This window comes from Onychostoma macrolepis, chromosome 16 (genome assembly GCF_012432095.1).
Source record: "Onychostoma macrolepis isolate SWU-2019 chromosome 16, ASM1243209v1, whole genome shotgun sequence".
NCBI lineage: Eukaryota > Metazoa > Chordata > Actinopteri > Cypriniformes > Cyprinidae > Onychostoma > Onychostoma macrolepis.
This window is the reverse complement of record NC_081170.1, coordinates 4627359-4646752: the sequence shown is the minus strand read 5'-3', so window position 1 is coordinate 4646752 and position 19394 is coordinate 4627359. Positions and strand designations below refer to the sequence as shown.

The 19394-nt window shown below is 37.2% G+C and overlaps 1 protein-coding gene across 1 annotated transcript in view; it reads right to left on the bottom strand.

Moving 5' to 3' along the window:
* eif3ha (eukaryotic translation initiation factor 3, subunit H, a) overlaps positions 1 to 19394 on the bottom strand; it is a 58690-nt gene that overhangs the window by 31750 nt on the left and 7546 nt on the right. The window contains exon 2 of the mRNA XM_058747342.1: positions 13796 to 13952. Within this exon, the coding sequence (XP_058603325.1) occupies positions 13796 to 13952 (157 nt within the window). The remainder of the gene's footprint in view (positions 1 to 13795; positions 13953 to 19394) is intronic.

The following is a 19394-nucleotide window of genomic DNA, read 5'->3' as shown; positions in this document are numbered from 1 at the left end:
ATTCTGTTATTCTGTTAAGGTTTTTAAAATTTGTTTTAATTCCACCTTATTACATTCAAAAGACAAAAAGCATTCAAACAAACTCAATACAAATTCCGGGACTGAATTTGAATTTAAAAGTCATTTTTCAATAAATTTTGCATGGTGCAATAGCTCAACAACCCTGGCTGCCTCATACCCAAGGTTTTTAAATGACCCACCACCAGCATTTTTAAGTCAAAGTATTAGTAAAGCTTTTTTTTTTTTTTTTTTATTAAATTAAAAATAAGAGCCTTAAGACATTTGGTTCCATTCTGTTTTGTTCCATCTAGCCATTTTGCACACATTAATGTAGCGTTGGGTCTGAGTCCACATTGTTGAATCCTAGTCCTTAACCAACTGGAGTGGAACAAGTTTTTCTCATCTCTTTTATCTTAATTATTTGTTGTTGATGACTATCTTTCATGTTAGACATTACACAGATTCATCCGTACTCAAACATTTCTGCGTCTGTCAAAATTGATTACAAGTCCACTCGAGTTAAGAGTCCAAGTTCATTCATAATTGCAGTCCAAGTCATGAACCCGCAACCAGCCTGAAGACCAATGAGTTGCCTTCAAAAAGTAGTTTTGTACATCTTAAAGACCCAAGAAAAATGGCATCCACCCCAACCAAGCTCCCCAGCAGATGCTGCATGTCAAGCTCATTGTTGATTCAATAGTTGATGGGAAGATAATAAAAGCACATTCCTTCATGAGACGCCAACTAGAAGGCATGGGAAATCTCAGAAAGAGAGCGAGCCGGTGCTGGTGCCCGTGCCCAAAGATGGGCCGTGAGAAGAATATCGTGGGACCGGCGAGGTGCGCGGAGCAAAGAAAGAGAAGTAAAAGGAGGAGCGAAACACAACAGCTTGAATGATGGGATGTATTTGTCAAATGAAGGGTTGCTTTGGTTGGCTCTCGTCCCATTAGAGCACAAGATATTGACTCGTATAAAGCAGCCTGATGTTTATTTTCCCCTCTGCTTTTCTGCAGCGGTGGCAGCGCTGCATCCCTCCCGGCGTAGAAGGGTGTCAGGCACACACAGGGCTCTCTTAACTAAGATTAATTGCAGCTAATCTGCGATGCCCGGTGGAACACGGAACAAAGCGAGCCTCAGATCCTATTATGCAGCTGCTCGCGAGGAGAAAATTAGCTAGCTTGCCTCGCCGACGCCGGACGAGACGTGGGAGCTCGATATGTTGTTTGCTTCCACTCACACATGCATCTGTCAATAAGACAGCGAGAAAACACGTGCGGCGGCGTGTGTCACCATGACACTCCCTCTGCATTTCACGCAATCCCCATTCCTCCCGCTGGCTGAGAAAGAAGAACAGAAGGAAACGCATGCGCTCGCTCCCTCTGAACACCATCCTGGTGCACATCTGCAAATGGCGCATGATTTCATATTTCACACTTGTTCTGCAGAAAGCTCGGCTGGCGAGCCTCTAATTACCTGCAGGATTTAAAGTGCCGCTACAAGAAGATTCAATACGACTTACATTGGCACAACATCAGAATAACAAGGACAAGCGCACTGGCACGCTAGGACGGAAAGGGATTTGCTCGTCCCTCATTGTTTGATGCAACAACAGGCAAAACAAGGGCCTCTTTTCACATCTGCAGAAGGACTGCATTTTATCTGGACTCCAGATGAGGACAAATGCAACAATGAATCACGTGGTTCAACATGAACGTCATATTTCAAGTAGTCAATTAAGCAGGAACCCTCTAGGGAGGCGAAAGACACTAAGTATTTTACGCAGTAGTGCCTTATGGCTGCCTGCTGGATGAAATATGGTCCTCCGGAGACGTAGATTATAACAAGCATTAGCCAACAGCCATTATAATAGCTACCGTCATTGTTTTACATTCTAATATTATTATTAGTTTTGTGTTTGGCATCTTTACTCCTAGAAACTGCGGCAATGTCTATGAACATTTCAGTTGAAGTTTACAATAAGCTTCCAAATTCAATATTTTCAGTAGCATGGTAAAGCAGCATTATTTTCTGAACAGAAAAGGAGTTTTGTTTAAAAGGGTTTTAGTGGTCGTGATGTCATTAGGGGGACAGTGAAGGGTCTTTGAGCAGCTTTGACAAAAGAAAAGCAAAGAGAGTTTGCAGTTGACTGGATTTAGCCAAATTAACTGCAATGAACTGGATGACGGTCGAAGCGGATGAAATGTATTGTAACAATTTACAATAAGGTTTATTTTGTTAATGTATAAGGTATCATGAATTAATAAAAAACTCATTACAACATTCATTTAATATGCATTGTTACTTAACATTTGTTAATTGAATTTAACTTAAAATTAAATGAGCAATGGCCATTTCTAATCAAGGTCGAAGATATAAACAGGCTTCTTTGAAAATGACATTAAACTACACAAAATCATACCATCCTACATAGATTTCTGATGAAATATAATGTTAACATACCGGAAAAATGGAATTGCTTAAAAATACTTGAACTTATAAATTAATACAAACAAAATTACATTTAACAATACAAATTTAACTTTTTTTACAAATATTTGAATAATAAATTCCTACTGAATATTGAATTACAATTGGTCTATTTAAACACTTGACCTTTACACTGCAAAGATGGGTCAAGTTTTGTGTTAATTCTCAAACACAGTTTACATAATACATGACGCATGCTGAACGTCGCTTTTTTTTTGTGCCAAAACTAAAGCCTAAAATCCAAACTTTCCTAAACATTAACACTGTTCTTCTGCTGCCATTTCCTTCTGGAAATGCAAATCTAGTTTGTAGATTAATTATCCAATGTGATACGATTGTGACATGTCAGTTCACAGCCTTTCATAATCTGACAGATGGCGCTTAATTCTGTTGACGTGCTGGCAAAGTGCAACTTCAAGAGCTCTGCTGCTCTTCAGCTGTACTGCTAATTTGGGAAATACACTCTGCCTGCCACCACTTTTTTCAACCACTATTGACAATCAATCTTTCAGTCTGCGATGATCCAATTGAAGCAACCACTGAAATGCTCAATTTTACAACGATATGAATCGCAGTTTTCATAACATGTCAGTGTGGAGAGTAGAGCAATTTACATTATTTGATAGTTTTTTGTTACATAAAATGACGGTCTGCATCTGGATTCCAGTCCAATTCTTTTTGTATAAATACTACTGACTAGTTCTTAAGTGTTTTAAGTCAAATGCCACTACATTTATACTTCCTAAGAAAAGACTGAGAGACCATCCTTGCATAAAAACAGTTTCTACCTGGTGGAGTTAGATCTGAGCAAAACTAGAAAATTCATAGAAATTTTCATGATTCTTCCAGGCCCAAAAATAACAAGAAACCCCATTCCTACAAGCCAGGTTTGCTGCATATGTTGAGGGACCCAAGAGTGATAGAAAATATAGACATCAGTGGCACCCTGGGATGTGACTTCATACCTTCAAACGCTTCCCTTCATCCAACTCTGGAGTCACAGTGGCGTGATTCCCGGAAGATACGTGCTAGTCACCGTGGCTGATCTTCCTGCACTTGTGATTAATTATGCCTTGAGAGAGGTGCAGAGCAATCTACTAAAACCCTGGACAGGACACATTCAGTGGTGGCATCAGGGACCATTAATAAATCAGGCCATTTAAGTAGAAGATGGGAACACTGCCAGGGTCATGATGGCGGGCCACGTCCCCTGAGAAACCAAACGGGAAATGGATCGTGATTCCTCACTGATTAACTTACCCTTAAGGTGCGCATTAGAGTCCAGAGGTTCAGGTGTCTGATAGTTCTCAAGGTTTCCCGGCAGGTGGTTCATGAAACCTCTAGGGGTTTACAGTGAAACTGCAGGAGTTTTGTCAGATCATGGTTGAAGTCCCAAAGCCAAATTCAATTCAAAAAATGTGGGGGTTTAACAACAAAAGTCAGATTTGACTTAATGTGACACGGTATGAAGAACTGGGAATGCCACTTAAATTCACAACCAAATGTATATTTAATTTCCAAACAGCAAATTTTCATTAATTTAAATAAAGGTGATCTAAAATAAAATAATTATTACCTGAACTTATTCAATGCAACTGACATTGAAGTACAAAAAAAAGAAAGTCATATGACGTTGCTAAAAAGAACATTATTTTGTGTAATTGGTCTAATGTGTTTATGCGGTTTAAGGTTCAAAAACCACATTTTCCACATACTGTACATTATTGTTGCTCCTCTAAGCCCCGCCTTTCTCCGATTTTTACAAAGCTGTTCTGAGAAGCGAGGTGTGCTCTGATTGCGTTGTGATTGGCCGAATACCTCAAGCGTGAGACTGAAATGTTACGTCCCTTACCGTATTGTGATGCCATGTCCCGGCGTGACAACACAAAAACAATAAAACCCATTATAAACTAGGCATGCGTCGCATCCAGTGGGGACATAATTACTGATTATAATGACTTATTCTGTTTTTTTACGCGTCGCATCGCGCCACATAAACATTATCATGTCTGCATTTGTGATCAGAGAAATGACAAACAACAAACACCACTCTACACAGCTCAAAACTCGCGCAAAACTCAAAACATACTTACAGGCTGCGAGTCAGAAATGCCAGCCTGTCCTTGCAAAGTTGGAATTGCCCCACTTTATAGAAACAGTCTTTGAGCAGCTGGCAGCTACTCCCAGGTTCAGGAAAAAGACCTCTGTTAAAATGCGCTGCACACACTCTAATATTTGGGTTGAACTGTTCTGGAACAGTGTTGTAAATACAACGTAACCACTGATTTCTAGTTGTGTCCTCCAAACAAAGTAGTTTTGCTTTCACAACGAAACACAGCATCTCCAGGACATGGCGCCGGCGGCAGCAACAATACTACAGCGAGGATAAAAATCATGCCCCCTTTCTTTGCATATACATTTGGGCGGTGTTATGCAAATCTCCCCACACCGTGACGCAGATGGTGAAAAAAGGGTTTGAATGAGCCTTTTTAGGAGGACGTGGTCAAGTCTTAATTTTTATAAAGAATCTCTCTTTGGTTTTGAGACTTTAGTCTTTGCAACTTCAGGGATCTTATCTATGCACAAACAGCTTGTAACACTCCAAAGAGAAAGGAAAACTTGAAATCGCATCATATTACCCCTTTAAATTTAATTTAAATTAAAAACAAAGCAAAAAAAAAAAACAACGTAAAATGAAAAAAAAAAAAATACTATATTACTATACAAGTAATACTAAAAAACACTCATTGGAACAAATTAAATAGTACTGTCAAATAAGTTATGCTTTTCAATTAGCAACTCAAGTTTTCAATATTTATTTCGTATTCATTTAGTAAGAGAAGAACGAGTAACTTTCAAGCTAGAAATAAGTTGAGCTGTTTCTAAGCAAGATCCAAGAAAGAGCATTAAGAAAATGTCACTAAAAATATGGTAACTGCAGTAAAAGTCAAAAATAATTGACTCAGGAATGCTAAATTATTGAAAATGAATGCCACAAAAATGTTCAATGCCATGGCTGCATTACCACCTTTGAGTGTGCATAAATCATCAATAATTCAACACATTCCTTCGTCAATTATTTCTTACACATACCATTAACTTGGTATAAAACTACTCACTGTAATTTAAGGTTTTAGTCCAACAGTTCAAAATAAATATTTTTTTTATATTATATATATATATATATATATATATATATATATATATATATATATATATATATATATATATATATATATATATATATATATATATATATATATATATATATATATATATATATATATATATATATATATATATATATACACACACACACACACACACAGGGAGGTACTTCAGGCGAGTAATTTAACATCATAAGAGTTCAGCTGACCTGACAAAACACGCCAATGGATTGTAGATGCTCGAGTTCATTACAAAGGGGTGAAAACACCTGTCCTGACCTACCGTACGTGTGAACAGCACAGGCCAAATAGAAAGTTTGCTAGATTCAATGCGGAGGGGTGCGGTGGGCTAGATAAGCTTATCTAAGGGCCACATTGTGGGTCTAATCTTGGAGCAGTGCACATGGCTGGCAGTGCTTGTCCCCGTAGGGTCCGCTTAATCGATAACCGTCGCACACCTGAAGCTTTCAGCCTGTAGCGACCACGTCTCGCCCAGCTCCCATGTAGTGACGCCCCTCTGTCATCTCTCACCTCCCTTTGCACGAGCTCAATGAATCAGCAGATGTCAGAAGATCCCCGGAAACTTGAATCAAGTTCAGGGTCGCTGCTTTCAGCGATGTGTGCAGATATTCAACCAATAATCAAGCGCACCGCATCTATTCTTCCCAGCGCTCACGCTGGTGCTGGGATGAGCTCCACTGTAATCAATCTGCTCTCTGACTGTTTCCACGTCAGCCTGCCAGACTGCCAGCCGAACGCCAGCCCACCTCCAAAAGCTCACGAACAGGGTACAAAACAGGGCATAAAATCCTAGACCTACACATTCAGAGATTTGAAAGCCAGTAATCCAAAATTTGGGACATCTAAATAGAGAGTTTAACTATAGTGGAGTGTTAAAAAAAACTGGGTACAATTTTGTTATTTTGTGTACATTGGTTTATTGATGCAATTTTGCCAAAAATCTACATTATGAAAAACACTAAAGATTCATGTAAAAACAGAAAACATCTACAGTTGACTGTCAGACTAAAAATATAAAATGCGGGAAACTCTAAAATCTATTTGTGTGTTATTTCTGTTGTGTTAGTGGTCAACTTGACTAATTTTTGTTCAAAATTAGACGCACAAACAAAACTTTAAAACAAATTATGCTTTTTACTCGTCATGACTACTTGTTAATGATGTAACGATGAACTGCGAGCCGGTTGAAAAACGATTCAAATCGGTTGAGATGCCAAACAAATCATGCTACAATTGGAGTAGGAGTTTATATGACTGCATCTCTGAGGGGAACTGACTGTCTTTAGAAAAGTTTAGATGGAATTTTCATTTCATCTTGCCTCTGAACGATGCATATTAAAGTAGCGTTCATAAGAGCAGCTCTGCTTTGTTTACAGCGGCCGGTAACCCAGGAAACACTATATCATTGCTGTTCATAAGCGCTCTTTCCTTTGATTTTGGGTTTGTTTTAAAGTTCCAATTTAGTTTTGTTACATTTCAATTTCACAAAGAAACGTGCAGCAATAGCCTAAAAAGGACACCTTTTCATTTACTGTATAATGTCTTCAATCTCATTTTGTTAAAAAAATAAATAAATCATGAGAAAATCGAATCATAAAATCAAAATAGCGAATCAAATCGAATAGTCAGTTGAGTGAATTATTACATCCCTACTTGTATCTGCATACTCAGGTGCAAATAACTACAAATATAAAGATGCTATTTGCACTTTCTCTGCCTTTTTGTTAGGGCTGGTTCTCAAACTCTTGGGTAAAATGGATTTCACACTTCTTTTCAGTTCTGCAACAGTCTAGTAACTGACATTCAAAAAAAAAAAAAAAAAACCAACCAACCACCAAAATCAACCTTTGACAAATTTTCAACTATGAAACTTGGATAAAGAAACAGTAAATGCTCCTTGGATGATTCAGAAGACGAGTCTTCAGTTTCACATAAACTGCTTTTTACCGGACCCTTGTTGATTCTTTCAAATTGCATGGAATCCAAATGGGGGTCAATTTCACCCCATCCAATTTCACCATTCAAAAAACATGTTGAAACTTTGCATGCACATTAATGGCCCTAAATAAGAACCATTCACAACATTTCAAGAAGAAATAAGTAGTTTTATCAGTATTTCAAGCAGTTTGAATGTCGAGTGTGGGTCAAACTGACCCAAAGACAACAGGAGGTTAAAAACACATTTTTGTAATTGTCTAGCAATTACGTAAATGTCAAAATTAATTCAAATTCATCCTGAATGATATGGCCAATCAGTAGGGGTTACATAGTTTGGGTCAAAATGTTTGATTGTACTTAAACTTTTATTTCACAAATTAAAGAAAAAAAAAAAAAAACTTGTTTGATAACTTTCACTTACAATAACTTGGGTAATCTGAGTGAATGGTTGAGCTTGACAAATAGTGTCAGCACTATGATGTGTAAACCTGCAGAAAATGCTCATTTCCTCATTTACATTTTTATTAATTTATCCAAAGTTCCTTACAAATGAAGAACATCACAAGAAATCTGTCAGAGCCAACAATAATCATAAGATTCAATGCCAGACATACTAGAAAGCTACAGATTTGCTAGAGAAGTGAAACGCAGAATATGAATGTTTCAAATTTACATTTAAAAATATTTCAAATATAAAATTACATTTCATGCTACACTAAGGCTATATAATAGTTTCTCTTATCTAATAGTTCCCACAAAAAAAGCATGGAAAGTGGCTTAACATTCCCAAAAAACCCTTAGCCCTTCCTCTGGTCCTGAACGCCACCTTATCTTAGATTTTTTTTAAAAGGACCAAAATAAAAGAGAAACCCAATAATGTCACCTGTTAAAAACTTTAGGGAATACCCAACAGAATATCAGGAGCAGACGTAAGAAACTTTCCTTCGGCGTCCTATAGACGGGCAATCTGCTGCAATTTAAGCTTCACTTATCCACATCCCATTACTCATCATGCACGGACAGACAGGAAAAACACACCGTGTGCTTGATAGGATGGAATGACTGATGAGCCACAAGTGTGGTCTATGAGACAGGACTTACCAGGCAGCTCACGTCGAGCCAAACTACATAACCACACAGGCAGCATTTTTCTTTCATGTAGGGATGTCAAAAGTACCTGTACTTTGGGATCAAGTCTAGCCTATATAAAATTAAAGACAACAACAATAAAATGCAATGACACTAGTTTTTCTACAATATCTTTTCAAAGCAGCACAAGACTCAACTGAATGACATACAGCTGGTTTCAAATCCTTGCATGCAGTCAGCACTTGACCGATAACTTAAACTACAAAACCACGTGTCAGATCGTAAGAATGAGGGTCCCTTTGGACCTATCAATATAGATCAACAAACCATCTATAGAAGAAACCAGAGACTCAAGCCTCTTCTGACTACGGATGTGCGAGACTAATCGACTAAACAGAACTGCAGCTGCTAGTCAGCTAGTCGAAATGTAGTCATTTTAAATGTTACTTTTGAAAATACGTTATTTTGAAAAGCGAATATCTGGAGCGGAAACTACTTTTCATTTTACCTCAGACTTTGCATGACAACGTTTTCTTCGTTTACTCGCTGCAGGATCAGAGAAATGTCTACTAGGAAGACGAGTAAGGCGTTGGAACGCATTTAACGGTTTAAACATTATGAATAAAAGGGAACTGACTTTCTTCAGAAAGGTTTCGTTGACATTTTTCATGTTATTTACGTGTAGTGCCTGGTAAAATAGTGTGTATATGCATGGCGCTGCTTTGTTTACAGGAGTAAAAGTTGTATTTCTGCTTGTTCAAAAGTGCCACCTGCTGTCAGAGTGTATTTGCATTTTCATCCAGCCTGTCTGCTGTTTTTATTTTTAACCGTTTGATGGAAAATAATTTGCACACAATGTTTTTGACTGTCTTCTGAGGGTTTCTTACTTTTAGACTAGTCAGTTACAAAATTTCCATTTAAACGTCAGTGAAATTACTCGTAGTTCACATCCCTACTTCTAACAACCATTGCAATGTTATCTTAGTTTAAGTAAAGTTCAGAAGCGCCATAAGCAAAGTGTGGTTTTGAACAATATAAGCAATATTTTGCGACGACTTTGCATTGATGAATGACAACATTTCATTAATACAAAATATGAATTTAGAACAAAATACTAGTGCTATTTATAAACATTCTTTAAAGTGGGTTTTAATTGGTCTTATGTACCAATCTTAAATCTGGCAATCAATCAGTAATGCTGTAAAGGTGCGCTAAACCAGCAATCATCACAAAAAAACTTGGATTGAGTTTAATCTGGTAATTAGGCATCACAGCTGCAAGAAGAGCATGTCTGACTGTGTATATATTGCCATTAAGTAATCAAAACTAATGATAATTACAAGTTACTTTAATGCATTTATGCCACAAAATGCAAAATTTATGTTGATATAGTCAAAATCCCATTCTGAAAGCTAAAGCACTTTTTCCGATCTTTTAAAGGGCAAAGTATAAGAATAAACAATGATGTGCTTGTAGTTTGTTCTTGGGCCTTTTTTTTGTTGTTGACTGTTTGTATGAATGAATAAAAACATGTACTGTTTATCTCATTGAGAAACATTTGAATATGGAAGGATTTAACAGACTAAACTAAATAAAAATGAATTAAAGTTATGGAAAATGGAACACTGAAATAACATTGAAGTAGTGTTGTCAAAGGACCCGGTACTTCGGTACCAAGTCGGTACTAAAAAAAAAATGAAAACGTCACGATACCAGGTTTTTTTTAAGTACCGGTGGTACCGAGTACTCGGTCAACCCGGTTCTTGATGTGTACGGCCCAATGATTTCCACGATGCAGAAAACGCGGACGGAATTTACAGTTTGACACGGAATGCCATGGAATTTGTCAAAGTTTGGATGAATTAATCAAAAGTAGGTCATTACACTTAAATCAAATCGTGACACGGACTAGTATCTGTAAATATTAAGCCGCAAAAGTCGATTCTGATATGAATCCCGCATGTTCTGTGAGTCTCTGTGTGAATGAATGAATGGCAGAGACGCGCGTCTTTTTTTACATACACTGAAGCGCGCGTGACGCTCGCAGTGATTTCAGCATCTGCCGTCTCAATGAGGACATAAATACATAAACAACATCTCCAGAACTGCTCTGAGAGTCACTTCACGAGCATTTTACCGTTTCATTTGAGTAAAACCAGCGTCATATCACATAGCTACACACAGAAATTTAAAGGTATTCACAGCCACCCGTCAAAATAAATGTTTATCTTAAAGACATTGTGCCAGAAATATATTACTATTATTTAGTAGAATGTATGTGATACTATTACTACTGTTGAAAAAAAATTATATTTATTTGTAAAGAAATAATCACACTATTTCTTCCATATTTTAATTTGAATAGTAAATCCCCTTTATTTACCAAAAAAATTAAATGTTTAAATTTCATTAATTAAAAGACAAATTAAATTTGGGTGAAACTTTACTGTTTTTCATACTTTTATTACTTGCGGAAAAACTTGAAACAATTTAAATAAGTATAAATAATGGCATTGATTTTTGTACATTGTACATTTTATTTTTGTATGACTTTATTATTAAAAATAGTGTGTTTTTTAATTAGCATGTGGTACCGAAATTAGTACCGAAAACCGTGGATTTTCACTGGTATCGGTACCGAATACTGAAATTTTGGTACCGTGACAACACTACATTGAAGTACAATGAAAAGCAAGCATAAATAAGGTGTGAAAACACCTGATGGATGCAAAAAACACCTGAAATACCCCTTAAAATGAAAAGCAAATCAATATATCATGAATTAAATCAATAAATAAAAGCAAAAGGGAAAGTATGAATGAATAAATGGGACATGACATGCATTTATGCTTACATTTCATTGCAACATTCCCTTACATATTTAATCATTTCAATGTTCATTTAATTCATTTATTCTGTTAAATCCCTCTATAGTTGTGGCAGTTTTCATTTGTTCATAAATGAGTGGGTTCACTAGCATAATTTATTGCAACATCAAAATTAGTATGGAGAACAGAGAAATTTCACTGGTGGCAAAAACTAGAATAACTAATCTACTTTCATGTACTGTTGAGAGTGTACAGCAAGAGACCAGTCTCTTGATCTATTGGCTGCTTTGAAATAACAGAGCACATCCCTGTGGTAAATATATGAGCAGATGTACAGTACCTGAGTTCAGGCCTGCTCTTATCACGGCAAGTGTATCTCTGTATCCACATAACAGGCATTGCTGTATTGATTCAAGCCACGGCAGCATTAGGGAGCGATATTTCTTACGCTGGCTGCAGAGATAAAGCAGAGTCTCTGAGCAGCCGTCCTTGGACACCATCACCGGTTTTGGTCTCTGGTCCTGCTGCATCTGGACTTGCAGCTTGTTAGCGCTCAGCCCAGCCAAACGGTTCAACGCCGCTAACAAGCAGCCTCTAACGGCGAGGTCATTCACTCAGTCAAAGTGCCAAGGATGGGGGCTGACCTCTTCACAACGCCTGACGCCAGGCCGATAAAGGTCCAGGAGATAATTACAACCACCGCTGGACCAGGCCAGTGCAGAAAACTAATAAACACTTCCTGCCATGGAGAACACGATGCAATGCTACAGCTGGAGTGTGAAAACGGCAAGAAGCGCAAGGCGAGCTGGAAATAACTGCAGTACAACCCTCCCTTCGTGTATGACATGAAAATCAATGTAAGGGTAGAGATGCACAATCAATTAAAATAATCAGGACTATTGAGTGAATTAATAAACTGTTTAAATTAGCCAGTATGCAAAAATGACAACCAAGCAGTCTGATCCACACATACATGCACAAATGATACAATTATATAAAATTATTTTGAATTCGTCATATGTTGTGCCAAATACAAAAGTAGCATGTAATGTAACAAACCAACACGCAATGCAACAAAACATTACAACGTAAATTGTGTTGATCAGGGGTTTACATACCAAGGACGTCTAAAATAGGACCCCCTTCTTAAACATCCAAAATTACTATAAAATTAAATTATTGAGTTTTACGTTCTTACACAGCCAAAGCAAATTACTAAAATAACCACTGGAAAAGATTTATCGAGTATTAAAGCTGACAGAACATCTCTTCTCTTTGCATTTATTGTTAAACTATAAAACTGTCAACAGAATAACAGTGATTAATCTCATGATTCCCGAAACTAATTTAATAAAATAACAATATTAATGTGCAGATACTGTTAAAATCTAGGACTGTTGACAATAATTGTGATTATTCTCATGATTGCTGAACACTCTTGAAAAAGCAAAATAAAAATTTTTATTAAAAAAACTAAAAAATTTAAACATTTAAAAGAAACCTTTCTAAACATAATACTAAATATATTTGCTATAATTGTATAACTTATTGTAAAATTTATTAAATATCAAAATAAATGTTTTACAATAATAAATAACTATTTTAATAAAATACCGCTACTCCACCTACTACTACAATTATTATTAATTGTTATTTATTTTTTAAATATATTTATCATAATTAAAACATATTACACCACAGAACCCCATATAACCTTTGGAGCTCCCAGTTTAAAAAAAGAAAAACGGTTTAGACAGCTTCATTTATTGCAATGGGAGTGTTGGTGGGAATACAACAGCTGCGTTAAAACTGTAAATTTGCAGTGACAGCTTTAGTGATTACAATGGGAGCATTCTAGCATTGCTGCGCTGCTTGCTTTGTGTAATTTCTTCCAAATATGAAGAGTTTCGTTTTTCATGCTGCTAAGAGGATCAGATTTGACCGTTTAGTCACTGTCTTGATTTAATGATGTATAAAACAGCAATTAATTAATTCAGGAACACCGCTCGCAGCTTGTTTCGGATGTGTGACATAAAATATAGTCGCCCCACACAAAGCAGGTATTTTAATGCAAATACTATTAATCAAAACGGATCGTGATTACACGATAAAAAAAATACAAGCAAAAAGCAATTCCCCTTTTCACAGTTCTCTCGCCCTGAAATCCAAATAATCCCTCTCTCGCCGCTTCCCAGAGCGCCGAGTGCAATCATCAATGATTAACCGTCCAGAGAAAGGAGCTCTGGAGATTGCCGTGCACCTCACCTTCATCGAAGTCGACATCATCTTCAGTGTGCTGGGGGAAGGGGAAGCAGTTCGTGATCTCCAGACGGTCTTCAACCACCAGGCCAAGCAGAACACCCTGAACCACCTCACTACCCTGGCCCTCCTCCTGGTAGTGCTTAATGATCTTCAACACCACCTGCAGACGCACAAACACACATCCTGATCAGGAACCTGCGAGGAAACATTTCTTGCAAAACCAAATTTGGGCCTGCTGAAGCAAATTGAATAATATATGATGCAATTTCTCCCCCTAAAGGCATTTAAAGTGTCTTTGTGTCGCCTTTGCAGGAGCGACAGCGGGCAGAAATAATGATTATATGAGTTTATTGCACAAAGATTTGCGAGGTGTAACCAGGTACGCAATTGCATGCGCGCACACACACTTGTGTGAACTGGTTAGCATTTAACTAGGCATGTCAAAAAAAACATTTTCAAGATCTTTATGCAGGACACCACAGGTGAATAGGGCAAAAAGTTTAACTGAGAATTGTTTTGCATCAAGTTTTCTAAAATGTTTAAGCATGCAAGAGGCATCATCTTATTAAATATGCATTCATTTGCATACATTTGCAGCAATCTGAACATGGGATAAAGCCAGGTTCAAAATTCTTGTTGACATTGGAGTTACAGAGGAGATTTTGGATCTTTTTTTGTCACTCCATAAATCAAAAAACACTGTCAGCATCCAGAACACACACATACATTTTCACCATGTTTTAGGAATAAAACGTCATGGCAAATCAGGCAAATTATACATGAACAAACTTCTGTAAAAACTTTCAGAATATAGATAAATTAAAGCTATAAAGTTTGGTCTATGTAAGTGCTGCAAAAGTAGAGAATTCTGACTCAAACATTAAAAGATCAAATTTAAATTGGATCTTCTGCAGTGAATGGGTGCCGTCAGAATGAGAGTCCAAACAGCTGATAAAAACAATTGTGACGTGAAAAGCTGTGTGTTTGTAAGAAACAAATCCATCATTAAAGCATTTTAACTCTAAATCATCACTTAATCCATAATCACGCTTCCTCCAGTGTTGTCCTCTCACACCAAATCCACCAACATATTGGTTTAGAACTGTTTTTGCTTGTAAATGGTGATTGATCTGTGCATACTTCTCTCCTGATTCAGATGAGACAACGTTTTTAGAGAAAACTAATTATGGACAGAGTATTAGTCAGAAGCAATGGTTTTAAGTTAAAAATGTCTTAATGGATTTGTTTACCACAAACATGTAGCTTTTCATTTCGCAAGACATTAATTGATGGACTGAAGTGGTGTGGATTACTTGTGAATTATTGTGATGTCTTTATCAGCTGTTTGCATTCTCATTCTGACGGCACCCATTCACTGCAGAGGTTGCATTGTTGAGCAATTTCCCCAAATCTGTTCCCATGAAGAAACAAACTCCTCTACATCTGGGATGGCCTGAGGGTGAGCAAATTTTCAGCAAATTTCTATTCCTTTCAAATGCTCTGAACTTCCTGAACCCAATCAGGCATGTTTCTACATTAAAAATACATCTGAGAACAATAATATTCAGACGTTCTGCACATTTTTATGCATAATTAAGATGCAGTAAACACTAATCCATCTCAGCTGACCACTGGTTACTGGATGACCTAAGACAGATGTTAATTCCAGGCTTATGTTTGCCCATGTGCTTTAGATGGCTCTCAGGAGAATATTAATATGTGCAAGCTTCGATTTCAAGATTGGCAGAGAGGGAAAATATAAATCTGTCTGTGCTCAAAACAGCCAAGAATGTGAAGAGCGGGGCACGTCGCTTTAAAATGCAAGTTGGAGAGCTAAATGGAAGATTGCTCCTCCATCTTAACATGGTACTTTGCGACCACTCAGAGCAGAAAAAGATGGAGAAAGACCTGGGGTTAATGGAAGAACAAATACACTCACTGTCTAATTACGCCGTCTGCACAGCCTCTCTGAATACCAATCCACTGGGGTTTTTTCTTCTGCTAAGTCCTACAGAAGCAAGAACTCTTCTTCAACCCCATTGAGAGAGCCAGTTCACTCTGCCCAAGGCCTGACGGGATACATTCATTTTTCTCAGAAGGGACACAGCATTTCATATCGCCAATATCTGATGGGGAACTAAAGTGCATCAGTACATCTGTAATTTCATACGGAGTATCGATGCAGGAGATGCATTTAGAGTGTATGGAAGCTGCGCAGACGAGGCGAAAGTCTTATTTACTGTTACTTCAGCAGATAAGAGTGGGCTAATCCAATTCCAACCTCAAATCACCACTATACTATTTTTAAAATATATATATATATATATATATACATACATACATACACACACATACTGGGACATGATTTTATGACATTAGGTTCCATTAATGGTTCTCGAACGCTTATATTGTTTCACCAAAGTGGACAGAAGACATGCTAAAACATCAACTGACTGTAATCAAGCACTCGCATTTGAAAGTGAATATGACGTTTTGCAGACTCTTTTAAAAACGCTTCGGTTCTGTTCATTTTTCTAATGCAAACACTAACCTGTATGTCTCATTTAACATGAAATTTTAGAGAGATTTAGTGTGCAAATATTAACTGGCTCATGCAGACATTGCTTCGTAAGCTTGAGGAAGTGTCCAGTCAAGTAGCTCATTAAATATTTATAAGCCAAAACCTTTACAACAGTAGGATTGGTTCATTCTAAAGCAGATTAGCACATGCTTAACATCATTCACCATTCAGTCAGTCAGCAAGTTATGCATGCTGCATAAATGTCATGTAATGCAATTAATATTCAGGAGCATAGACTTTACCTTAGTATAGATGACAAAAACAACAAATACTATAGCTATAGAATGTTTAATATAAGAGGCCTAGACAATTAATTAAAATATTCAAATGTTATGAATTTTATTAATTCTTTCAAATATTAGAATGTTATTTGATCTGTTAAGCATCAAATATTGCTTATTATTCTAATTAGAGCAAAAAGACATAAAAAATTATTCATCAAGAATGCACTAAATTGTTCAAAAGTGTCAGTAAAGGCATTTATGAGGTCATAAAAGATTTCTATTTTTAAAAAATGCTGTTCCTTTGAACAAAATCCAGTTTTTACAAAAATATGAAGCATCATGACTGTTTTCAACATTGATAGTTTCTTGAGCAGCAAATCAGCATATTAGAATGATTTCTGAAGGATCATGTGACACTGAAAACTAGAGGTCGACCGATTCATCGGCACCGATAGTTGATTGCCGCTACTATCGGTTATCAGCAGAAATCCATGCCGATAGTTTTCGGGTTTGCAACCGTTGCTGGAGTGGCTGAGAAGGGTCCGCTGGCATTATACAGTACGAGAGCGGCCTCTAGAGGCGGAAATCACTGACAGCACGTGTTATTTTGACACGTGACACTGCGCGCTGCACAGAGCGGGAAACTCCAGACGCGCATTTAAATACAGCTGACAGAAAATCCTGCCGCGGAACAGAGCGCCATTCACATAGTTTTCTATTAAATTACATTATATCTGTCCCAAATCGTTGTGAATGTATATAATGACTTCACCCTAGGCTATAAATTATGTATTGTGCATTTTTCAGCAAAACGTTTGTCTTTCTGGGGCTCTAATAAAGTTGGTATGCTTCATGTAGAGAGCTGTAATAGATCGCGCGTTCTCTTTCCACTTGCTCTGTTTTTTTTAAACACCGAACTTCAAACTCATTTATGCCACATTGTTCATTCTTGAAGCAAACTTATGTCCGCTTTGGTGATTTAAATAAATTGTTTTAGACCGCCACTTGATTTGAACGCATAAGCGTCTGGTGTGTGTGTGCGTGATACCTCTGAGTTCTCCTAGGCATGGCGCTGCGACTAACTTTTTTTTTTTTTGATTAGATAATTATCAAGTGTTACAAAAATAGAAGCAAATAAAGTGTGTGAGTACACATACAATATCCATATGCATGTAATTTTAATGCTATGGCCTGGTGTAGATATTTAAAAATGGCCATCTTTAAGCATGACTGTTGAAATTAAATGGTAACATTTAACAATAAAAGTCCATTCGTAGCATTAATGAAAACTGTAGAAGTATTGTTCCTTGTTAGAGTGTTTTCATTTCAACATTCACTATTAGCTACTAATAGGTTATATTTTTACATTTTAAAGTTTCTTTTAACATTAGCAAATTATGAAATAACTTTAATGATCAATATAGTAAATAATATTAATATTTTTATTCATTTACAAAGTATGTTTCAGTATTGTTGCTGCTTTTTTTTTTTTTTTTTTTTTTAAATAGTAAAGCACTAGCTTTTTTTCAGTATCCATTTTGAAAACTACCGGTTGATTAATCGGTATCTGCCAGTGTGGTCCAACCTAGCTATCGGTATCGGGAAAATCCACTATTGATCGACCTCTACTGAAAACTGGAGTAACAATGCTGAAAATTCAGCTTTGCATCACAGGAGTAAACTACATATTAATACTCATTCAAACACAAAACAAAAAAATAAATAAATGCAGACTTCTTAAAAACATTCAAATCTTGACCCCAAGTGTTTGAATGGTAAAGTGTTATATATTAAATAATAAAGATAATTTAGTCAACAATCTCAAACTACACTCCCCATGCAGAGCAGCTTAGCGGCCATTACACAAAAATATTACCGCAAAACACTGCAACTGACCAATCAGAAAAGAGCATTCCAGAGGGCGGCGTAACAAGGAGTAATATAGTTTAGATCAATTATTTTTTGCATTAAAAGTCATTAAAGGAATCGCAAAGGCACTGAAATCATTAAGTAGAATCGGAATCATTAAACACCTTACGATTCCCATCGCTCCCCTCCTGTAGCCTGGAGCCACATGGAACAAATCTGCCATCATTTACCACAACATTCATAAAACAGTGTGCTAGAGGCAATATTACACACAATTCTCTGGGTGCGAGTAACATGTCAAGCCCAAATGACCTGACAGAGCTCGCCACATCCCAGCTGTAAAGGATATATGAAGCATTTCACAGTGGCGTGTTCAATTAATTATGGATGAACTCCCTGTAAACAAAGTTACAACCTTTGTCTGGCTTTAAAAACTCCATACAGATGGTGGTCAGACATATGGTGGGTGTCCATGGCACCTCATTTTCACATGAGCTAGAGGCTCTATATGTTGTTTTCCAAACCTTATTGTTGCCTCTTTGAGGGTTTGTAACAGGCTTTAAGGTCAGCGAAAAAAAAAAAAAAAAGCGGTGAAGTCAATACTCTGAGCAGAGTCCTGCCAATCTGATCTTTTCGAGTCGAGGCGTCGTGCTGGAAGAATTGTGAAAAAGCCCGTTCCCCTAAATCATTCAGGAGGGAAGTCACACACCTGCTTCCTCAAATGAATTGAGCTGTGCTTGGTTGGGCAATACAGTCGGCGCCGCGCGGCAAAACAACACAAAGCCATCAGCAAAGACGACGGCGCTGCGCAAACAGAAGCACAGTGAAACGCTCAATACGACAGCGAGATGTGGGGGAATACGAACACCACTAATTGCCTGAGCAGTTGTAACGGATAAAAGAACAGGAAACAGCAGCATCCAATTTC